This window comes from Canis lupus, chromosome X (assembly GCF_048164855.1).
Source record: "Canis lupus baileyi chromosome X, mCanLup2.hap1, whole genome shotgun sequence".
In the NCBI taxonomy this organism is placed as follows: Eukaryota; Metazoa; Chordata; class Mammalia; order Carnivora; family Canidae; genus Canis; species Canis lupus.
Window position 1 is genome coordinate 6,877,234 of NC_132876.1, and position 24,980 is coordinate 6,902,213.

Genomic DNA, 24,980 nt, shown 5'->3' on the forward strand with positions numbered 1-24,980 from the left:
ATACTAAATGTAGGCATAAATTGGAGGGGGTGGGGGAATGCTGTATGTAAAAAATCTAAAATCACAAACCTGGTAAGCTTAGTTAGGGCTATCAGGGAGCCCTAATAAAGAATTCCCCACAGGATTCCTGGCAAGCAAGATGCACATATAGAGCATTTAATTGACAGCATGTTAATAAGCATGCTATTTCAAGAATATATCTATTGAAGGCAAGGCAACACACCCACCTGTACCTACCTGTCTGACCACCGTGATTCTTTTTTTTTTTTTTAAGTTTAAAGTTTTTTTTTTTATTGGTGTTCAATTTACTAACATACAGAATAACCCCCAGTGCCCGTCACCCATTCACTCCCACCCCCCGCCCTCCTCCCCTTCCAACACCCCTAGTTCGTTTCCCAGAGTTAGCAGTCTTTACGTTCTGTCTCCCTTTCTGATATTTCCCACACATTTCTTCCCCCTTCCCTTGATTCTAACTCTTCTCTTTAGACCTCATTCTTGCACATCTCTGAACTCTCTGTGCACAAACGTGACCACACAAAGCATGAAGCAGGTTACCATAGATCCATCCATTTATTCAGTTAGCAAAAATCACTGAGCACCCACTGTGTGCCAGGCAAGGTTGTGAGCACTGCCGAAGCACTAGTGAATATAACTAAACAAAACAAAACACCCATCCCCAGGGAGCTCCTGTTGTTGTCAAGTTTGAATTAACTCAAAGTTTACACATCATTGCGGTCCCCTGCCATACACCTAATCTGTTGTTTACATCCAAGAGGAGAGAATCTTGCGGTCTCTTGCTGTAGATACCAGGCCAGCTACATCTCCGATTTTTCTATTGTCTCAAACCCAGCCTGATTTGTAATACCAAAGCTGGGTGACAAAGACCTCATCAACCCAATCCACTGCGGTGCCCCACAACATGCTTGCCACTTGCCTAACATCTCCCTTGGGGTATCCTCTCGGGTTAGCAAAGAAGCTGAGGATTCAGGTGGCCTATGTGTTCATTTCAGCTCTGCAATATACTACCTGTGTGACCTTGGGCGAGTCACTGAACCCGTATTTCTCAGTCTCCTCACCTTGTATAACTGGGAAATCAGATAACACAAACCAGCCTGTCCCATTGGAAATGTTAGCTCTGCTTATTATTTTCACTTTATTCTTACTATGGCTTCCCACCTACACCTCATATTTTGAGACCTAACACAGTGCCTGAATGAATCCAATAAATGAATAATGCTGCACTCTGAATGGATCAGACACTAGGAATACAGAAATAAAAGATGTATTCCCATCCCTCAGGACAGTTCAGGTACATCACAAGTCATGTTCAAGGTGATACGGCAGCACCGAGGAGGGGAGTCTAACACGACAGGGCAGGAGTTTGTTGGGCAAAGGAGGCAGGGGGATGACAGCCAGTGGCTTCCCAGAGACCAAGCTAAGATTTGACAGATGAGATAGCCAGACAAAGAATTATTTGGTGGCCAAACAACTAATCATAAACACAGATATAAACCCTAATTAAATGGTGCCAAGGCACTAACTCACTCTTTAGGGAAAGGAAATACAAAAGTCAAAATCTTGGTACCCACCTTCCAGAAAAATGAGTTAATTCTTCGTTTAAAAAAAGAAGAAAAACAAAAGAAGAAATATATTTGGGTACATCTCAAGAGCCACAACATACACTTCTTTTGAAAATAGCTATTTTGGGGGCACTTGGGTGGTTCAGTTGGTTAAGTGTCTGCCTTCAGCTTGGGTCATGATCTCAGGGTCCTGGGATGGAGCCCCACATCTGCTTCTCCCTCTCCCTCTGCTTCAGCCCCACAGCCTGCTTCTCCCTCTCCCTCTGCCCCTCCTCTTGCTTGTGTGCGCTTGCTCTCCCCCCCCAAATAAATAAGTAAATAAATCTTTTTTAAAGGAAAGAAAATAGCTATTTTGTCAGCAATTGTACCAATTTACAAGCATTTGTTTCAACTGATTCAGGAAAACAAATTTTCATTTGGTATTTATTTGAAGAATGTTTGTGCAAATAATTCCATAATTCATAGAGTCAAGATAGTTGTCAAGAGTTCTGTGGTCGCCCCCCAGCAAATGGTGGTCAGTGTTAATGAGAACACTCCATCCACATGGTGAAACATAACTGTGGTAATGATGTCACAAGTGTGAGCTACTGTCAAACCAGAGAACTCAAGGGGCTAGGGTCATTGTTTACTATCGAGTGTTGGCTACTCCTGGCCCTCTAAACAATCTAGATTTCTGGCTTTCCATTACACTCTGGACTGTGTGGATGGTACTCAAAGAGTTTCACTCAATAAGGACCACTTCTTTGACTCTAGTTCACATTCTCGCTCTCTCGGAATTCCTATTTTACTTATATCCATGACACGCTATTTCCCTAAATCTAGTTCTACATTGTGCTGTCAATTCAGTGGGGCCAGAGGTCAGCTTGGTATTCCTTTCACCTCCCCCAGAAAGTGGCCACCTCACAAAGTGCTGAGCACAGAGCAGGTACACAGTAAAAAGAGTTCTTTCCTAAAAAAAAAAAAAGAAAAAAAAAATGAAGAGTTCTTGAGACAGTTGACAAACACTGAACGAGGGCACCGGCTCCCGACCCAGCTGTGTCACTTACTGATCGTGTGTCCTTGGGCAAGCCAATTTCCTCATCCTGGGCCTCAGTCTCCCGATCTGTATAATGAGAAGGCTGGACCACACGATTCTGAAGCACCCTCCAGTCCTTAAGCACCAGGTTGGAGGGATTGATTAATTTCTAAACACCAGAGCCAAGCCTTTTGCCAGCAAATAAATAATGGCTAATTGATGAGACCTCTCCATGATTCCATGGCACTTCATCAGAAACATCCATCATGCTGGAATTTAATTTAGTTACTGTGGCTGTGCCGACCTGGCACGAAAACAACCAGTCCCTTTGGAAAATTAATTTGTTTAAAAAATTAGTTGACTGACATCCTGGAAGGAGAAGTAAAGCCTCTGTGATTGCATTTTTCATTGTTCACCAGATAGCTTGGTCCTCGTGTACATATTGCCACAGTCAGAAGGTTAAACTGACTTCGTAACATGCTTCTTCTGGCTGGCTGGTCTGATCAAACCATGCTAGAGACCCCCAGACCAAGCAGACATCAGACTCCTATGAAACTTCTTCTTCCAATGATTGTTAAAGCAGACACTGCAATTGCAGTATTACTACCAGATAAGTGGAGTTTTACTTTTTATTAATGTAGAAAGAAAGAAACCATTTCAATGCTATTTCCAGGAGATATGCTGCCTATAGAACACAAAATTCGGACTCCAGGCATATAGTTTAATCAAGGCCACCAAGTGAACCAGTATCTGCTACTGAGATCTGGTTTCCACTGAGGATCATAGACAATACAGAGAACTCTATTTGGAAATGCAACAAAACTTATTTGGAAATGCAACAAAATGAATCATTCTTCATAGGACAGAGGTAATGAGTTTTTTTCTTATCCTTTTTTTTTTTTTTTACCAAAGGGAACATTGAAAAAATAAACAGATGAGTGATTTTGAGTTGGTAATGAAAGCCAAACCTGTTTCCTTAGCTTACTTCCCAATGTGTGGCTTTTAAACCTTCCTATACCAGCACATGCCTCTTGAAGAACCAAATCAAAAATTACTTTAAATCACTGGCTGATTTTCTTTTTCAAATGAAGCAAAATGCACAGGTATATAAAAAAAATGGCATTCCATAAACCGAGCAATCCATAATCAAAATCAGATTCTCGCTGTAGTGCTATTGTCAGCCCTGCTTAAATCATGCCATTTTATTTAAGCCCTCAGATAATTTTTCTCAGCTCAGTAAGTAGGTGGATGTTAGCAGCTAAGGTCATCGAAAAGATTTACTTTAAAATAAATTCAACAATTCAGAGCATCGCCCTCTCTGCAGCGTAAAGTGTGCCTTGCTTTGAACATGCATATAAAATTTCATTAAAGTGCAACATAAAAGTTTTACATTAGAGGAACCTAGTGCTGGACCTTTGTTTAACAGTCATGATAATTTATGGCGTGGATCTGCTACAGTTAAGTAGAAAAACAGCCTTCCCGTGATGAAATACAAGTCATGAAGGCTGAAACTCAAGGAAAGCTGGAGGAATCCCAACCTCCACCATTCAATTCCTTCAGATTTTTGTCACACATTCTTCTTTAACGTTCTCCGTACGGATTGAGACACAATTCTAGTCCGTTAGCTCCCGTGTCCTATGCCTTAAAAGTTGGCTTTCTCAGTTCTATGGGTATCTTGGAATTCACAGGAATTTTTTTTTAAATCACACCAATAAATAACATGAGTTCTGATTTTGCCTCGTCCTCTCAAGCTTCTTTTTGTAACCGTTTTTCTTTCTCATTACATTCGCAAGAGAGGCCAGACTGGCTAGGAGCCCTTCAAAAACATTACAGACAATTAAAACACTATCAAAGAGGCAGAGGGCCAGTACTATCACCAGGATTTACTGAGCAACTATCTTTGAAAGATACAAGCATTTGCATAGGACCCTCCGAGCTGACGGGCTCCAACATCAATCAACAGATGTTTATTGAGCACCTGTAATGGGAAAGGCACTGTGCTAGATGATGCAAGAGGGTGATACACCATTCCCTAGGAAGCAGTGTGGATATTTAAACATAAACGACTTAATGCAATAGCAGTAACGCAGTGAAAGAGCAATGAACACAAATCCTAAGACCATCCACTTACTGTGTAAACTTAGGCAAGGCATTTAACCTCTCTGAACTTCAGTTTTCTCATCTATAAAATGCAGCTAACAATATTGGTCTTGACAAACCCAAAAGGTTATCGTGAGGATCAAATCAAAGGACTTAGGTGACTAAGCTTTGGAAAGAAATGTCATCCAATCTCCGATTCCCAGTTTTGGGGCTCCAAAACAACCAAATATACCATGGTCTTCTTTACGTGCAAGTGTCAAATCTTCAAACTGAAGGCATTCAAATGTAAATGGACAGTTCCCAAGGACTTGAGTTCTGCCTCTTTATATATATATAAAATCTGCCTTTCACATGTTTTCATTAAAGGGGCATCCACCAAAGAAGTGCTAAGAGATTATATCAGTACATGAACTGTTCTTTTTTGTATTTAAAAGAAAAAAGTAGACTTTCATGGCTAGTCAATTACATGCTAATTCCACAGATTTTTTTTTAACACAAGTATGATATACACAATCCAATCCATTGGTTTCAGTGACAGCTAAATGCTCAGAATCCTGCAATAACAATAAATAACAGGCAATGAGGTTTCAGGGAGAGGTACCTGACCTGGAAATTAGGAGATGTAGATTTCTGACCTAGTTCTACCACTAACCAGGTTGCGTGAACTTAAGTGAATCAAACAACCTCTCTAGGGCTGTTTGCTCATCTGTAAAATGGGAATACCACCTGCATATCCTATTTTACAAGGACCAAATGAGGTGACACACGGGAAAGGATTCCACATGTCGAAAAGGCTCACACAAAACGTCAGTTGTCCGTGGTGCAGGCTCTGGGGGTCAACTCCATCTAAGGTAGAACCTGGACTGCATCACCAAGTAGCTGGTGATTCCATCACTTCATCTGTAAAATAGAGATCATAACAGGTCCTATCGCATAAAGATGTGTGAAGGATAAAGTGAGATTGACTATTTAAAGCACTCGGTGATGCCTGGGGCACAGAGTAAATACTCAAATAATAGTAGCAACAATGACGATGCATTCTAATATGCACAGGTGAAACACACACAGATTCATACACACACACACACACACACACACACACACTTCAAAAGGTTTCCTTGAGTTGTGGTTTCAAGTTCTTTAACCAGCAACACATTTCTTTCCATTAACAGTAAACAAGTTTTTTTTCATTTTTCTTTATCCCACAACAATCAGAAAAAGAAAGACAAAATTAAAAGTGAAAAATGTTATCACTGTACCAGTTGTTTTGTCTACATGACAGGCTAATCAAGTATCCGGCAGTTTTGCTTTCTGAGGTAGGAACTACAAGCTCACAGGGCTACAGCTTCTAGACGGTTCCAGAGATGGCCATTTTATTGGACCTTTATGATTCTGAAATTACGTAAAATGCGTACAAATTTTGCACGCAAGAAATAGTCTTAGCTAAGAATAATGGGCATGAAATAAAGGTTCGGCACATTAAAGTCATTTCTATTCAACAATAATTAGCATGTTTAAATACAATATAATTTTTATCCATCTACAAAATGCTTAAATGTTTGGAATCTCGTTTATGTCTATAATGACAGATTCATTTTTGAGGCAGTCATTTTCAATCTTGATTTGTATATTTTAAAGTTGTTAAATGCTTGACTGAATCATTAGCAAAACAATTCATGTATCATTAAACTGATTTCTAACATGAGATAATTTTCTTTCTTGCCCAATAGATGGGCCTTTTTAAGATTTACAGAAATAGCTTTTATTCTTGGGGTGGGGGGTTGGGGGGGTGTTGGGGGGGAGACCTTATCACATCAGCTAATTTCACGGCCTCAAGTCTAGCCTCCCCATACCCAACCCCCAATGGGTGGCTGAATGAATGCTCCAGCACACTGGAGAATGCAGATTGTACTAGCAAAGAAAACAGACCACAGACTGCCTCCCTTTTAATGGAAGACAAACAGAGGGGAAGGGGGAAAGATAAATGGCTGCAGGTAGAGAATGAGAAATCCTGGCAACCTGTGGGCCTTAATCAAAACACGGACCTGCCCTGCCGCCTGCACATTCCTACCACCCCAAGGCAAGGACAGGATGGGTTCTCCCCCCACCCCCTTCCCACCTTCCCATCTATAAACAGGTCTGTTCCCCTCTTGCGCAGGATGCCAGCCACAGAGGCCTCGCAGGACCTGTGCACCCGGAGCTGGCGGTGGCGGCCAGGCTGCTGCAGTGCACGGGCCATGCCCGGCTGCATCTGAAACAGTTCACTTTTGTCTGGAAAGGCAGGGTCTCCCCCTCCCCCGTGAGGTTGAGGAAAACTGGGGGAAGCAGGGGCTGCTGGGGCAGGCCCCCCCGGGGGGGCCTGCCTCCCCCCACCCCCAGGAGAAGAAGCCTGGTGTGCACATGGCCCCTTCCCAGCCTTGACAGCCCCTTGCAGACCTTTGAACTTTCTATTTATATAACAGTTTAGTGAGTTTAAGTTTCTTCCTGTATAACTGCCCGTGTGCAAGCTCGCCTCTAATTAGGCTACTTGTGAGACATCACTGAAAACTACAAGCAATTGCTGCCGGCCTTCGCCGCGAGAAGTCAGCCACCGTCACAACTGCCTCACCACAATTTTCACTAGACTTTTTCACAGTTTGAGTTTGCTGCCATGGTGGTTTTCTTTTCATTTCTGATGTTTAAGAATGTGTCCCTTTCTGTATCTGTCTGTCCTTCTTTCTTTCTTTCTTTTTAATTAATGAAAAGAAGAGAAGCATCCCCACAAAGGACCTTGGCCTGTCACAAAGCAATAGCCGATCAATATGGGGGGGGGGGAGGTGGTGCTCACCGGACTGACAGGCTGTACGCTTTGTAGGCTCTCTGCTTTTGCTTTTTATACCCTCTTAAATAGGAATTAATGACATCCCCACTGCTGGTAAACAAGCCTAAATCTAGCCACAAGATCTCCAGACACCTCAAGAATTCATTTACCGAGTTACTAGAGGCAAATCTATGCAATGATTAAAACAGCTCCATTTCATTTTTTTCTTTACCTTTTTTTCATTTTTTTGTGACAGCAATGGTGTCTTTGGTGCACACAGACAAGATTTCTGCACCTTCCTCCTCTTTCACAGAATGGTTCATATTAAATTCATACTCAGGTGAACATTGCTCATTCATCCATGAATCTTAAAGAACTTGTGCTTTGGCCCTTTCGTCGAGTCCAGAGCATGACCCATTAAGATACTTGTGCAGTTTGTGCAGGGGTCTGTTCCTTTAGGCACTGAGCGTGCCCAGACCCAGCACAGAAGCACACTGCAGCGTCATTCATGCCCCATCCTTCCCATTTGCATTCATCCTGACAAATGTGTGTTTATAAATGGGCATGTACTTTTTGTTTACTGTAGTCAAGTGTTTGCAAATAACACATATGCCTGTGTATGTAAAGTCTTCCTTCATTAAGTCTAGGTAAATGAGTTTGTTTTTGCGCTGGCCTGATGCATTTGTTGTCAGACGTCTAGGGTTGCGGGAGAGACAGCTCAGAGTTTTCTGTTCCACAAGTGAATGTTGAGAAAAGATCCAATGTAAATGAGACCCTTCACTTGGCTGGCGCCTTTTTCCTCCTTGGACCTCCTGGGGGGGGGGGAATGGATGCCAGCACTCTAAGCAGCTACTTACTCCCCAGGAGGGGAAGTGAACATGTAATGAACATGTAATTGGCATGCTCTAGATGTCCACAGAGTTTGGAAAGGGACAGATTTCCATTCAAGGCACTATCAAGCTTTTGAGCTCATCCACTATTGTCACATTTATGTTCCCCTTTTTTTCCGGGGGGGGGTCAAAACTGATGCACAAACTTCATTACAAATGTTTAGAGATTCATAAGGAAGTTTGCCCCTCACAATCAAACAGTAAGAAGGAGAATTTTCCCTGGAACCTGTGCACAGGGGGAAAAGGCCAGCTTATTTATGCAGATGTGTTACATTAATTCATCCGTATTTCACATAATATCTACAGAGTGTCCAAGTCTGCACGTTTCTTAACTGATGGGGCATAGTTACAGAACTGGAGGAGAAAAGGTTTTGAATTTTCCTTTGTAAGGGAAAAAATAGCCCTCCAAGGGGGGGGGGGGAACCTGTCTTTCTGAAAAAAGAAATCAAAAGAGCCCATCTACATTAAATATGCAACTGCATGTGTCTAAGATTCAATTGAAATTAAAACCATATAAGAAACACATTTTTAAAAACCTAATACCTTGGATATGTTTGACATTTGAACTACACCCACGAAATCAATTATAACAATGTCTGTTAAATTAATGATGTTACCCACACCATATATTAGGCAAATTGTATGCAAATAGTAATGCTGTGGTTATCAGTTGTCTGCAAAATAAATTAGTGAAGCAGAGTAAAGGCTGTGTGCAGGAGCATAATATTTAATTGAGGAGTAATTTTATTGTGATCTTTACTTTTAAATAACAGCATGGTTATTAAAAATTGTAACATAATGTTTTTCTGCAGGGCTGATAAAACCCTGCATGGTATCAAAAATGCCTTACAGATTAATACTGATACAGCGTAATTTGTGGCTTCAAGGATTTACCCGGAATTGCTATAAAATAAAATGTATTTAAGTTCTGATTATCTTGGATTTGCAACTAAGGGAGTCACGATTGGTATAATGAAGCTATTGGCTAAGAGTATGACCCTTTTCTAAAGAAGGAAATTGCCTAAAATATCACATCAGCAAGGGAAATCCTTGTAAAAATACACAGTATTCATAGCCAACGGCTGCTAGCAGTTTAACATTGCAGAAGATTTCGCACAATCGGTCGCTATTGTGGATTACCCTAACTACATTTAAAAAGGCAATAACCAAGAATGCAATTCTAAATCGGTGCAGCCGCATCCTCCCCCCCACCCCCGTCTCATTCCACGGGCTGTGGGGGGGGGGCGATTGATATGTTAAAATATTGTGACGGATTAACAATAATAACGCATGTGGCAGAAGATGGAGTTTTTTAAGAAGTTAATAGATATGTATATCACTATTTATGCACACGCGCGCGCACAGCATGCAGTGAGTAACAACTTTCCGGCTCCCCAATCACCTTTGCACCATCTTTCAAAACGCTCTCAGAGACAAGTTTACGGTATTTTGGGTAAAGCTGACTAAATCTTGGAATCCGAGCTGGGTGCCCATTACAGAAATCTGCGGCCGCCTCCCAGTGGGGGCGGATAGGGGTCCAGCCGGCAATCAAATATGCACAGACGTCCGAGCAGCCGACTTCGGGGGGCCAACTTCAAAACCCCTCAGGCTAGAAAGGCAACGCCGAAGTCGGCCCGGACCCGGGGACCCCCGCTTGGTGGCCCCCGAAGCCACTAGGCGCCCGAGAGCGGGGAACTTGGGCTGAGCGAGTGGCAGGGAAGGTGTGCGCGCGGCGCGGGGACGGAGGTGGCGGCGGCGGGGGAGGTGGCCGCAGAGGAAGCGGAGGGAGGCCGGCGGCACCTTACCGCCGACTGTCCCCGCGGCTGGACACCTGGAAAGTTGAGGCACTGGGGACGGGCAGGATCCGGTGCGCCGGGGGACCGGCCGGGGCTAGCGGTGCGCGGAGAAAATCCCCGCGGAGGTCGTGCGGCTAACCCCCCGGGCGGCACGGGTTCCGATTTGGGCCAGACGCAACTCTTTGGACTTGGAGTGCCAAGCGACGCTGTGGGGACCCGCATCCCACCCTGTGCCCGCACCTCCCCCCCCCCGCCCGGGCACCCGACCGAGGAGTCGCGGCGGCGGGGCCAGAGGTGGCTGAGATCAAGTGGGAGGGCGTCTGGGGCGCCCCCACCACAGCCCGGGCTCCTCTTAACAAAGGCGAAAAGCCCAGCCCCAGCCGGGGGACCTGCGTAGCACGGAGAAGGCAAAATTCAACACCTACCACTGCTGCTCCAAGTCCCAGTCCCTGAAAAAGTCGAATAGATCCATAGCGGCCGGGCGGCGGCGGCGGCAGGCGGGCGTCCGTCCCTGCTCGCGGCGGGTCGGCGCGGCTTTCGGCGCGGCTCGCTCGCTGCTCTCGGCGGCCCGGCTCTCCGGCCCTCCCGCCCGGCTAAAAGTGCCCAGGCCGCATCGGCGGCGGCGGCGGGCGCCGGGGGTGCCGGGTCCTGCGCTCCGGAGCGGCGGCGGCGGCGGCGGCACGGGGCGAGGAAGTGCCCGGCCGCCCGCTCGGGTCCGCTCGCTCGGCAGCTGCCCGCGCGCCCAGCGCCCCGACGCTGCGGCTGCAGGCGCTGGGGGCTCGGGCCGGCGGGGCCGCCCGCCTGGCGGGCTGCGGGCCGGCGGCGGCGGCGGCGGCGGCGGGGGCGGCCGGGGCGGCAGCGGCAGCGGCGCGGCGCGGCGCGGCAGCCGAGGCGGCAGCGGCGGCGGCGGCAGCGGCGGCTGCACAGGCGGCGGCGGCGGCGGCGGCGGCGGCGGCGGCGGCGGCGGCCGCGGCAGCATCACACACTTACACACTCACAGGGGGCGGAGCCTGGGCAGCCCGAAGCCGCGACATGGAGCCGGCACGTTATCGGCCCCGGATCTGGCAGGGGCTCGCCGCTCCCGCCTGCGCGGCCCGGGACCCCCCTCTGTCAAAATCAGCTGCCGAGAGCGGCTGCAGAGCTGGGGACCCGGGCCCGAGCCCGAGGGGCAGCTGCGGGGATGCGGACGGGGGACTCAGGACACAGGCCCCGAGAAAGGGACCCCCCCTCTCTGAACCCCCGCCCATTCCCACCACGCGAGTTACTGGTGGGAACCAGAAAAGGGCACACAAACTGCTGCGTGGATCGGGGTCGACCCCGCCCCCACCCCCCACTGCCCGGGGGACTCTCCTCCGGCTCCCGAGCACCGAAGCAAACTTTGGCGGGCCCGAGCATCCCTCGGGCCCGCAGCACAGAGCACGCGGGGCCGGAAAGGAGAAGGCGGTCACCTTCACCGTCCCCGCGGCGCCGCGTGCCCGCACCCAGGCCGGCCATCCGTGCCGCAGTGTCGTGCCGGGCTGCGGGGTGCGGCGCGCACCTAGTAGGTCCGCGCGCTCGGGGCCCCGGATTCCGTGGGCTGCTCGGGTAGGCGGCAGCCACTGCCCCTGTGAGAACCACGGGTACGTGATTAGGAGGCTGGGAAAGTCGGTTGCGCTATCACCTTTCCCCGCACAGCCGCCACGTGCCCGGGGGGCAAACGACTTCTGCTCTTTCCTCCTCCCGCAAACGGAGAGCCACCGGGTGTGTGCCCACTAGCCCACCGGCCGGCTGCCTGTCTCACTCCTGGCCGGAGAATCTGTCCCCACGTGCAGCTTCACCCCTCTCTTCAGCCGCCAGTGGTGCTCCAGGACTGAGTGCAGCCCTTTAGCCAATGCCCTCGGGTAAGGCTTCCTGGCCTTCGAAGGCAGTCGGGGTGTGGGAGAAGGGAGTAGGGGTGTCGGAAGGGGCGGGACCCGGCTCTGCGTTTCAGCTGCGCTCGTGCTCTAGAGTCCCAGACATCTCCCTTGCCTTCTTCATGTTCCTCTGCAGAGGAAATCGTATTGGCGCCTTATTGAAATCCTAAGGCTGGGACTCCTAGGAAGAGCAGTAGACTGAGAATTGACAGAGCAGGGTGCCAGTTCTGATCCTATCAGTGACTCTCTGTGTGACTCTCAGCAAAGTTTCTTCCCAGGGGCTCACTTTCTTCATCCCTAAGAATAGAGACTTGATCCAGCTGCCATCTGGCTCTTGCCATCCTGGCCATTCTCTTTCTGTTTGAATATGTTTCTCTAAGACTATCTCATATTCTCCAAATCATCCAAATGGCTTCGCTTTATTCTCCTCTCCGCCCCCCCACCCCGGAAGAAACAGAGGCACTGAGACTGGGTACTTTGCTCAAGATACGACATTTCTCCTAAAGGGGAAACTGGACTGGAACCTCGAATCAGGGAAGCCACAGCTTCAAGTAGGTAGAAGGTACCACAGCTTCAAGAAGTGGCTGCCTTCAGAATCTGAGCTTGAAGGGGCCCAGAGTTTCAATTCTTGTGCAATCTCAGTGTGAGAAAAAAAAAACCACATCACTGACATACAGAAACAGGGGGCTAAGATATGGCTACTCTAGCACCCAGTGAGGCTTTGCTCAAATGTTTATGTATTTTGCATAAAAAAAAACAAGTTCTTCACAAATACTGGCTGACTGAGTGCAAACCGACCAAGGAGCAACCAGAGGAAGACTACATTTCAGATTGCCTTACCAGTTTGGCTTCTTGTAAACTCCTCTGCTCAAAGCCTCCATCACAAAAAAGCTATTGGCAAAATTGGTGCAGGGGATTTTCAAATGATTTCGGTGGCTTCTTTATTCCTGGGAGTTCCAGCCCTCGCCTGGGAACCCTTGAGGTGGCAGGGGCTGCCCTGCTCAGATTTGTGGCCCCCAACCTTTGTGCCCTCCGTAAACGATTCTCAAATTGGATTTGATTGCTAATAATGATTGTTGCCAGGGCTAGTGCTTGATCTGCTAGAAAATCCTTAGAGAGAAACCAGAACATCCACAATTAACATTTAAATGTGGTGATTATGGTCACTTTGTATTCACTTTTCTCACCAGATTGTATCGATTGTGGAAAGACAAGAAAAATTATGTGCTGGGTAAATAAATTTCCAACAGAAATAAAGCTGCTCCTTTAAGAATTCCAGACCCCCATCACCCCACTGGTGCACTTTCTTCCCAATCAGCGGGAAGACCAAGCAGAAGCAGAAGGAGCCAGCAAGAGGCAGCACTCGGAACAGAAGTGCCTGCGGGAAGGAGAGAAGAGACAAGTGGTGCCTGCTGCTGCTTCCGAAAAGGGGCAGGGGCTTTCTCTTCCCAAGATCAAAACCAGGAGGGAAGGCTGGGCTGGGCAGAAGGAGCTCGCACTCCCAGCCACCCTCCTGGAACAGGGAGGCCGCTGAGACAGGCAGCATCAAAGGGGCCAGGCTGTCCCTGAGGCCAGCCAGCCTGCCAGGCCCTGCACTCGCTCACTGTCAGCATCAGCTCCCACACAGGGTAGCAGCTTTGCCTTCTCCCTTCCTCCTCCTCCTCCTCCTCCTCCTCCTCCTCCTCCTCCTCCTCCTCCTCCCCCCTCACCCCAGCTCAGGCTCTGATGGGGCCCCAGAGCCTTAGAACTCAGCCCCTTAGAGGACCTTCAGATATGCCTCGGAGCCAAGCTTCCTCCAGTGCGCTTAGCAGCAGCTCCGAAAAGGGAAAGCGGGTTGCAGGGAGGGCAGGAGCAAGAGAAAGGAAATAAGGCTGTCTTGGATCAGAGCCAAGTGCTGCTGTCCTACTGGCAGCTCAGACATCCAGTCCCTCGGGTCACGTTGCTTCCCTCTGTCCGGTTCCACTCCTCGGGCACCTCGGCTAAGGTGGAAGATTCCTCTGGGCCAGGCTGTTCTGGCTTTGCCTGGAAAAGCCCCTCTCTGGTCTGGCCACACAGCTCTGAGTTCAGCCCAACTTCCAGAAGCTGAATCCCCTCTCCTTTGGCCTTCCTCGCTCTGTTGGCTTCTCCCATTCTCTCTCTCCCATTCTCTCTGACCCAGTCGGGGGAGGGGGTGGGGGGCTCCACACCTGACCAATCCCCCCCATATCCAAAAACCCTGACCCAAAGAACCTCCTGGGAGGACCACTGGCCCCAGAGAACAGAATCACAACGAAGAAGAGGCTAGATGGGTCTTTTATCTCTTGAGGCAAAACCAGAAATCATTTTCTAAGAGGCTTGATTGTATGGAAATGCTGATTCTCAGACTTTCTAAAGTGAGATTTTGACTTGAATTACTTCTAAAGGAGTTTAATTTGGAGTCTCCAGGTACTAATCTTCATTTCAAAGAACTTGAAATCTTCCATTCTTGCAGTTGTAGTAAAGGCACTATCACACAGGTTCTGGTAGATAGTGTCTAAAATTAAGATTAATTTAGGAAAGTTTCACTGTGAATGTCAGTTCCAAGAAATGAACAAATCGACAGCGTGTGATACATGTGTCATCCTGTCACACCTCAGATTTCTGCTTAAAATATGAAGCATTTCTCTCTGACCCACTGTGCAGTCAGGCTGCGTTACTCTCTAGGAAGAAATTCTGGTCAAGGTAACAGCTCACCTGCGGAAACAAGCATGCTTGGAAGGGTTCCATGGGCTCCATTTTGGGACGCACCAACTTCTACTACTGTGGCTCTTCCTCTGGCAGAGCAGCCTGGTGCTGTCATGAGTTTGGAATGAATTGACCCGTGTGACTCTGAATTCAAGGCAGTTCTCACACACAGGTGAAAGAACCAGGGGCCCCTGGGTGGCTCAGTGGTTGAGCATCTGCCTTTGGTTCAGGTCATGATCTTGCGGTCCTGGGATCAAGTCCTGTATCGGGCTCCCCGCAGGAGCCTGCTTATCCCTCTGCCTGTGTTTCTGCCTCCCTCTCTGTGTCTCTCATGAATAAATAAATGAAATCTTGAAAGAAAGAAAGAAAGAAAGAAAGAAAGAAAGAAAGAAAGAAAGAAAGAAAGAAAGAAAGAAAAAAGAAAGAAAGAAAGAAAGAAAGAAAGAAAGAAAGAAAGAAAGAAAGAAAGAAAAGAAAGAGAAAAGAATCCAGAATATCCATCCTTGTTCTGTGTCAGTGCCCCCAGAAACTGTAAGCCTCTTGAGGGAAGGGCCTAGGTCTGTGTCATCAAAGCCTAGCACAGGATCTGCTGTGTACCAAGTCTTCCAGGGCCTGCCGGACCAGTCTCCATGAAGGTGGCAATCCCAGGAGATGAACTGAAATTACATCAAGGCAATTCTCTGAACCTCTCGTTCTACCACTTTGTACTTTGGGTCTCAATCATATATCACAGTGGAAAGTCTCTTCTCTTGGGCTTTCTGACTATTGTAGACAAAGACCCCATTTCAGAGATCTTCCAAAGTCCCCGGCTCCGGGCTTCCGTTGAGTCCTAAATATCACCTACCACCAAACTTCATATCAGTCACTGCCTGTTTAGATGTACAGTATTGATGATGGTGTTTTATGATTTTATATGGCACATTCCTATGACTTCTTGGACATATTTAGCATAAGAAAAAAGAGATTATGTCAACTGAGCCTTTATTATGTACCAGGAGCTCTGCTAAGCATTTTTTTAAAAATATTTTATCGATTTATTTGACAGAGTGAGTGTGCACAAGCAGGGCTGAACAAGAAGCCCCATGTGGGACTTGATCCCAGGACCTTGAGATCATGACCTGAGCTGAAGGCAGACGCTGAACCGACTGAGCCGCCCAGGTCACCTGCGCCAAGCATTTTATGTACATTATTTCATTTACTCCTCACCATGATTCTCTGAGGTAGGCGCTACTATCATATGTTATCTTGCAAGAGGAAACCGAGGCTCTCAGAGGCCGAGGACTTGCCCAGAGTCACAGAGCATTTAGTTTGTTTGCTGCCAAAGCTCAGGGACTCATCCTTGCTGCCTGGCACCCTCCATTCTGCACCCACAAAGGGTTTCCTCTCACTGTGGCTGTGGGGAAGGCGACAAGGAAGGGACCATTATCTCGGTTTGACAGTTGAGGGAACACGTTAAATGACTTTGCCAAGATTATACAATGGGACCACTGAGCGATGAAAGCTAAGACAAGGTCATCTAGGCTGTGAATCCAGCATGTGCTCTCCTTCCCACCTTACTGTTTACAGTCCCAGGGCCACTCCCAGGAACTCTAAGATTCTGGGACTTTGGGACTGCAGTGGCATCAGTTAACTGTTGGATTAAAAAAAAAATTCTCATGGTGCAATTTCCCCCATCTCAACTGTGGCTGAAGTGGGGGAAGGCAGTTGGCTGAGCCATGCCCTCATATTAAAGAAAGTCAGTCAGGCAACAGGAAGCAAGAAGATGGTGGAGTAATTCTTGCTTCATCACTTAAGGAGACTCAGATGGGTCTTTTTCCTGGAGATTAGAAATCTAGGTTGAAGATAGTGTTTAGGCTGACTGTGGGGGAGTGCCTGGTGGCTGGCTCTGAGATGTCACTGGGGAATCCTCTCCTGCATCTGTGGACTCCACTGTCTTGTCTATAAATTAAGGGGGTTGGAAACACTCCAGCCCTGACATTCTAGGGCTCCTTGATTTGAAGTCCCTTTATACAACACCCTCCGCCCACCCTCCATCCATGGCCAACTGCAGATTGGTAATTTGTAATGATGAGAGAGGTAAAGTGAAGAGTCACCTTGATTACCCAGATCCATCATCTCCGTTCCTGGTCCGGTGGTTGAAAAATCTGCTTCCTGGAGCTCAGAGCCCTGTCCCTGGGCTGCTCTCATAGCATTGCCAAGAGTCTTTTCCCAGAGCCCACTCTGCAAGGCTGAAGGGCTGAATTCCAGAGGGAAGGTAAGCATTTTCCCGGTGGTCAGAGAGAGGGAACCTAATGTCTCTGAAACTGTTTTGTAAATGGTAAAAAGCCGCATATAGATACGTGCTCTCTTCATCCCTAGGGTTGCTGTCTCAGAGGCTTCTCCATCAGGCGAGATCAGCGGTGCTGACTACACTGGTTGTGTTTGTAGGGATTGCCTTTGTATTTTTGTTTTGTTTTGTATTTGTTTCTATTTGGCAAAGGGACACACATGCCGTGGGTGCCTGAGTCCGGCTAATAAGCTGTAAGTCAAAATAATATTAAGAAATAGAAATTTCTTTTTACTTGGTAACCGTTTTTTGGAAAGGGTTCAGCTTATTGATTTTCATAATCAAACATTTAAGAGTTTTAAATCAGTGAGTTTGTTTAAGGTTTCCTGGTTCTTAGCATCATGTGAAACCTTTATTTTTCTATTTCTATTTTTATTTTTCTATTAAGTTGCTAACAATCAAATCCTTAGCAGTGGCATTAGAAGACATGAAATGACTGCCTACAGTAAATTTAAGCTGCTCTGCCTTTCTATTTTCAGGAAGTAAAATGCACTGATAAGTCCCTCCTCCTTTGAAGTACTCTCTCCTTTCTTTCAGCTTTATTGAGGTATAACTGAGAAATTAAAATGTATATATTTAAGATATACAAAAGGATGGTTTGATATTCATGTATATCGTAACATGATTATCCCAATCAAGCTAATTAACACACAGGTCACCTCATATAGTAACCGTGTGTGTGTGTGTGTGTGTGTGTGTGTGTGTGTGTGTGTGTTGAGAACACTTAAGATCTATTCTCTTAGCAAATTTCAAGTATACAGTTCAGTATCATTAATGGTATCAGTACCATTAGTTCTGTATGCTAGATCCCTATATATCAGCCAAACATTAGATCCCAGAACTCATTCATCCTTTAACTGAAAGTCCAGAATGAGCATCAGAGGTACAATTAGTGCATTTGTTCTATGGGGGGAGGGAGGCACCTGTCCCTTGCTCTTTTTCACAGCACTTGGGCCAGATAGGGATGATGGGCCACAGTCAGCTGGACTGGAGCAGATGCGTGGCTGAGAAGACTTTCTACCACTCTCCCAACAGCCTGACTTAGGCTTTCCTTTCCTAAACCTACAACCACCTCAATGAGTCAGACCCCTCTGGATCTACTGCCAACGATAATGGGAGATGGCCCTGCCCGTCTCTACCCAGTGCTCTACTTTGCTCTGCTAAAAGGGATCCAATTAAAAGGTGTCTTCCAGTCCAAAGCTCCTTCTTCTGAGAGACTACAGCCAGGAAGAGGGCCACATCCCTTCCCCAGCACTTCAGGGTGTCATCCTGGAGCCTCAGTAGCCTTTCCTTATGTCACCTCCCCAGATCTTGTGACCTTACTTATTAGGCCATGATGAGGGGTTTTTTTGTTTTGTTTTGTTTTGTTTTTGTACTTAAATTTGAATTTATCAGCAGGATAATGCCCCCAAGATTGCCTTTTTCTTTCCTGTCAGCACTTAGTTTTATAGATCATAGAATCATAGAATATCAGAGATGCCTGGGTGGCTCAGCAGTTAAGTGTCTGCCTTTGGCTCTAGGTGCAATCCCAAAGTCCTGGGATTAAGTCCCACATCGGGCTCTCAAATAAATAAAATCTTTAAAAAAAAGAATCATAGGACATCAGCACCACTGGGAGTCTTATTGATTATATCTAGCCCAACAGGGGCCCGGGTTGCTCACCAAGATCACAAAGCTAGTTCTATCAGAGTCAGAACCATAACCATGTGTCCTAAGCCTCTGCAGAATGCCTAAATCCTGCAGTCCTGAAATCTCAAGCTGTTGCATCTTGCACCATTTGTAATGACATCATAAAACACTTGTTCTTTGACCTATTAAGCAAAGTCTTTTCCTTTGGAGAAAAATTGCAAATTTCCATCCAATAGTCTGTAATAGAATCTTCAAGGTGGTTGGTTGTTTTGAGGATTGGTGGTCTCTAGTCAATAACTGTCAACAAGTGTTCATTAAGTTCCCAAAGATCCCAAGTTAGGTAGACACTTTGCCCCATAGCACTGCTTGAAGAGAGAAAACACAGCTCTTCTTAGAAAACACATGCAATTTACCTTATTTAAAGCAGGCCTTCCTGGAAAGAATTATACTGACTCTGGACTATAAGGTACCAAAATAGTTCTCAATTAAAGAATAAAACCAAAAACAAAGCCACGGGCTCTGGAAAGGGAAATGCGCTGACTATACTTTCATTTCCCATTAATCTTATTAGTAATGTGTGTTTTCTCCAATGTGGTATCCTTTCCTAGTATATGTGGGTTATGGAAATCCCGCCAATATAGGACCTACATGCTACCTGGTATTTTCCTTCCATTTTCATGTACCACTGTTTTGGCTAGAGTATCTGCCTTTGACCTAAAGCACATTTTTAATGAGTGAGGTTTTTGTTTTTTTCAGAGCCATTAGCCTGTATTAATAGGCTTCCATGTAGCCAGTTAGAACCTATGCATAGCACTCATCAAAGTGTAGTTCCTTTAAGTTTCCTGATAGCATAACAATAAAAACTTTCTGCAAGAATTCTGGTTATAGTTAACATTTTCTAAGGCTGAAGAGGCATTAGGACAGTTTATAGGGACAAGTCCCCAATCTCAATAAGACCTGAAGATAATCACAAAATAAGGAACAAACATCTCATGGTGAGTCCATTAATCAAGGACCTCTGAGAATGTGGCTAACACTATGCAAACTATTATAATATATAAACAGGGGCATTCTATACAAAGCAGGGGATAATTTATAAAACTTTTAAAAGTTTTTTTAGAGTTCCCAGGTGCCAAACAGTGTGCCTCCCAGCAAAACAAAACTATGCGGGTGCCATTACATGACATTCTGAACCATATAAATATGTCCTATATAACCTTTGAGGTATCAACATGTAAATCTCAATGTCAATGTTGATACATAGACATACAGAATTTTTGAAAATTGCTAAAAAGCCTCATAAAAATTTTTAATGAAAATATTCTTCTTGGGGCAGTCCCAGTGGCTCAGTGGTTTAGCGCCGCCTTCAGCCCAGGGTGTGATCCTGAAGACCTGGGATCGAGTCCCACATCGGGCTCCCTGCATGGAGACTGCTTCTCCCTCTGCCTGTGTCTCTGCCTCTCTCTCTCTCTCTCTCTGTGTCTCTCATGAATAAATAAATAAAATCCTTTAAAAAAATAAAATATTCTTCTCATAGAATGTTAGAGCTTGAAGAACCCTGGGGGATGGTGGATCGGTTATGGCATTTTGCGGCTAATGAAAAAGACCAGGGAGGGAAAATGAGCAGAACACAGTTTGAAAGTTTTATAAGGAACAGAGTCAAGCTTCTAACCCATGTCTCCCGCATCAAGCTCAGTGCCTGTTCCTCTCCATCACATGGTTCTCTGCAAAACTTGCCAATAGTTGGCATCATTTAGAAAGAGCAACAAGTCAGTTCTCCCAATGAAATAGCCCAAACTCGAGGAGGTATAGAGGCACTCCAGTTATGTTTACAAAAGGCTTGTAATATTCCAAAAAATAAAAATAAAAAAAGGTTGTGTTCAGAATGTAAAAGTTATGTCACACAATTATATAAACAGTGTGGCCCTGAGAAACACAAAACAGGTGCATTGGAAGCAGACTGGAAGCAAATGCATCAAAAAGTATATAGTAGTCTCTGGGGGAAGATGAGGGAGTGAGATTTGGGTGATTTTTTTTTCCTTCACTTTTCTGTGCTTTCCAGAAATTTTTGTAATGCCCCTGTATTACCTTTTAATTGTAAAAATTAAACTTTCATATCAAAAAGTTTGTGCACAGATTGGACTAGGGTCTCTGCAGAAGCCCCAGGGCCAATCTCCCCTGGGGACCAAGCCCCTGCCTTTGTTTCTGTAAGAGATGTACATCGGTAGTGATCTCCTCAGTGAGATATATTCCTCAGAAGGGGTGAAAAGGACAATTGATTTCGAGAGGATTCCATCAAAGGAAATTGAATGGAGTGAGGGAAGACAACAGCCAAGTCCTTGTCATGGCCGATTCAAACTGTTTCAGGCTCCATGTATTTATACTAACATCCAAAAAGGAATTCAGCAAGGATTCCTCAAAGAACCACGATGGCAGCTCAAGGCAGCAAACAGAAACTATTCAAGTGCAGGATTTTAAGCCCCTTTATCCCTGTGACACCTTAAAATTGGGTGTTGCTCCAGGTCGTTGTGGTACTTCCGGAGGGGCGGGGAAGGTTCCATTTTTTAAAGTTTATTGTTATGTCTATGCTTTATTTTCTGTTCTCCCCATCAGAACAACAGCTTCAGAAGGGGAGGTGTATCTGTCTGTCTTTTTGTTTTTTACTTTTTACTTACAAATGATTTTAGACATACAGAACAGTTACAAAAGTAGTACAAAGAGTTGCCATATACTCCTCACCCAGCTCCCCCTAATGTTAACAACTTACAGAGGCCTACTAAAATGATCAAAACCAGGAAAGGAAAATTGGTACAATACTAGTAACTAAACTACAGAAATCATTCAAATGTCACCCCTTTCCACCCAATCTCATTTTTTTTTTCCTGTTCAAGAATCCAATCTGGAATCCCATGTTGCATTTAGATGCCCTGTCACTTTAGTCTCCTCCAATCTGTGATGATTTCTCAGTCTTTCCTTGATGTTAATGACCTTGATCCTTTTGATGAGCACAGGCTTGTTATTTTGAGAATGTCCTTCAATTTGAGTTTGTCTGCTGTTTTCTCATGATTAGATTGAGGTCATGCAATTCTGGTAAAAATATCAAAGATGTAATACTGCACCCTCCTCAGTGTATTATATCATGGGGTTCATGGTGCTAACGTGTTATCTCTGGTGATGTTAACCTTGATCACCCAGTTAAAGTGTCTGCTGGGTTTCTCCACTATAAAGTAATGACTTTGCCCATCATAATTAATAAAGACCTTGGGGAAGACACTTTGAGACTGTGGAAATAATCTTTCTCCACAAATTTTTGCCCATCATTTTTAATATCCATCAATGGATGGTGCTGCAACAATTATTGTGAAGTTTTAATGGTGATTTTTCTATTTTCCTCTTTCCTTCTTCATTTATCAATTGGCATCATTCTCTAAGGAAGAGCTGCCCCCATTTATTGAATTATTTATATCACCATGGACTCATGTACACTTATTATCTTTTATAAGTTATAATCGAATACTATCATTATTTTGTTTCCTTCACAGACTGTACCATATTTGGCCATTGGAAGCTCATTTAGTTTGAAATCTGTTTTCCTATTGACATGCACCCACTGTTTTGAGCAATTTTTTATTTTTAGTTACCACAACATGTTCCACATTCATCTTGCATTTTCTTTGCTTCGGCTCTGGAATCAACTACTTCCTCAAGGGTCTCTGATTGCTTTTATGGGAGCAAGGGATTTAGAAACCAAGATCTGGGCACTGGGTGTATTCATTGCTAATAGGGGATCATTGCTCCTACATCTCTCAGCAGACAGATCTGGAAAGTGTATGCGTGTGTGTGCATGTGTGTGTACGTGTGTGAGTCTGTGTCTATGTGTTCATGTGTGCGAATTGTCTGTTCGTGTCTTTTACCCATTTATTATATTGGGTTCTTGGTTGTTTGTCCCTAAGTTTTTAAGAATTCTTCTTTTTTTTTTATGATAGTCACACACACAGAGAGAGAGAGGCAGAGACACAGGCAGAGGGAGAAGCAGGCTCCATGCACCAGGAGCCCAACGTGGGACTCCATCCCAGGTCTCCAGGATCGCGCCCTGGGCCAAAGGCAGGCGCCAAACCGCTGCGCCACCCAGGGATCCCTTAAGAATTCTTTATAGAGGAAGGGTATAAGCCTTCTTGTCTGTGGTGTATGTCACAAATATTTGTCTCCCATTTTGTCAGTTATCTTTGACTTTGTTTATAGTTCTTTGCCATGTATTTTTTAATTGTACATAGTCAAATTCATTGATTTTTTTTCTTTTATTGGCTCTGGACTTTGAGCTATAATTAGGAAGGCATCCCTTATATCAAAGTTAAGAGGAATTTGCCCACCAGTCTTCCAGTACTTGTATGGTTTCATTTTTGACATCTGGATCCCAATCCATTTGGAGTCTGTTTATGTCTTTTATGTGAACAAAAAAGGACATTTTTTTTTCAAATAACCTCCCAGTTTTCCCGGAAATTCTTATGAAAAATCCATCTTTATACTATCTTGACCCCAGTGATTAGAGATAACACTTTTGTCACATATTAAACTATTCTTTTCATCAATGTTTTATTTATGAATGGATAATAAATTTTGTCAAAAGGTTTTTCAACATCTATGGAGATAATTACATGATTTGTTTCCTTAGGTCTATTAATACACTGTATTAATGAACATCCTATTATTAAACCAACCTTACATGCCTGGAATAAATCTCATGTGGTCGTGGTGTATTATTTTCATAATATGGTATTGGATTCTGTTTGCTAATATTTTATCTAGTATTTTTGCATTGATATTTATGGGTGATGCTGTTCTCTAGTTTTGTTTCTTAATATTGCCTTCATTTCATTGAGTTACCCATGTTATACTTGCTTCCTGAAAGGAGTTAAAAAGTTTTCCTTTCTTTTCAATGCACAGGAAGAATTTACAGCACATTAGGACAAACTGGTAATTGAAGATTTGATATAATTCCCCTGTAAAATCATCGGAGTCTGGTGTTTCTTTTGGTATGGGAGTAAAACCTTTAAACTTTCTGTATCTCTTTGATGAAAATTGGTCAGCTTAGCTTTCTAAATAAAAAAAAAATCAAAAGCTCATTTTCAGTAATCTAGATTTTCATAAGAAATCATCCACTTAATTAAGGTTTTTAAATGTTTTTACATAAAGACATGAAAAGTAGTATCTCAGATTTTATTTATATTTCTTCCCTCTTATCTTTCCTTGTTTTGTACAATTTTACTTTCTCCTTTTCTTTAGTTACTGATTTAACTATTTTGATAATTTTCAAAAAGGAATCTCCAATGATTTTGATTTATTAATTAAATCTTTTTCTATCCTCTGCTTCATAAATTCCTGTTTTTATTATTTTCTTCCTTGTACATTTTTAAATTTTTTCCTAGTTATTTTTTAAGTTTTTTTTTATATTTATTTATGTGAGAGAAAGAACACAAGCCAGGGGGAAGGGCAGAGGGAGAGTAAGAAGCAGATTCCCGCAGAGCAGGGAGCCCAACTTAGGGTTTGATCCTAGGACCCCAGGATCATGACCTGAACCAAAGGCAGATGCTTAACCAACTGAGCCACTCAGGCACCCCTATTATGACATTATTGGTTTGTTGTTGTTGTTGTTGTTGTTGTTGTTTTAAAGATTTTATCCATTCATTCATGAGAGACACAGAGAGAGAGAGAGGCAGAGACACAGGCAGAGGGAGAAGCAGGCTCCACACAGGGAGCCCGACGTGGGACTTGATCCCGGGACTCCAGGATCAGGCCCTGGGCTGAAGGCGGTGCTAAACCACTGAGCCACCCGGGCTTCCCCCTAGTTATTTTTGAGCTAAGTATTTCATTTATTTTAGGCCTTTCCTTTTATTGATAAAGGTGTATAGTGCACTGAATTATTCTCTGATCACTGTTTTGAATGTATTTCATAGATTCTGATGTATAGTCTTTTCAATGTAATTATTTTATAAATTCTGTAATGTAATTTACATTTTCTATTTTACTGAACTGTTGTTTAATAGAAGGCTTTCTTAATTCCAATTTGATGAGCATTTTCTGTTTTTTGTTTTGTTAACAATGTCTACTTTTATTACATTATTATTAGAGAGTATTGTTTGTAATATTTTTGCTTTATGGAAGTTACTGATATTTTTTTATGCTCTAGTATCAATCAGTGCCTGTGCCATGGTTTATTGAGAGAGTGTACATTTGCTCTTATAAGGGAAT

General features: G+C 44.6%; 1 protein-coding gene and 1 long non-coding RNA gene across 7 annotated transcripts in view; one reads left to right on the forward strand and one right to left on the reverse strand.

The window, feature by feature from the left end:
- The window catches only part of AFF2 (ALF transcription elongation factor 2), a 472,783-nt gene extending 461,911 nt beyond the window's left edge, over positions 1-10,872 (reverse strand). For all 6 annotated transcript variants that reach the window (XM_072817064.1, XM_072817063.1, XM_072817062.1 and 3 more), the window contains exon 1: positions 10,607-10,872. In XM_072817064.1, coding sequence (XP_072673165.1) covers positions 10,607-10,653 — 47 coding nt within the window. In that variant the 5' untranslated portion in view covers positions 10,654-10,872. The remainder of the gene's footprint in view (positions 1-10,606) is intronic.
- Positions 10,873-16,521: 5,649 nt separating this feature from the next.
- LOC140627619 (uncharacterized) lies at positions 16,522-23,468 on the forward strand. The gene is made up of 2 exons (XR_012026273.1): positions 16,522-17,030; positions 22,718-23,468. It is a non-coding gene; the product is annotated as an uncharacterized lncRNA (long non-coding RNA).
- Positions 23,469-24,980: the final 1,512 nt, after the last annotated feature.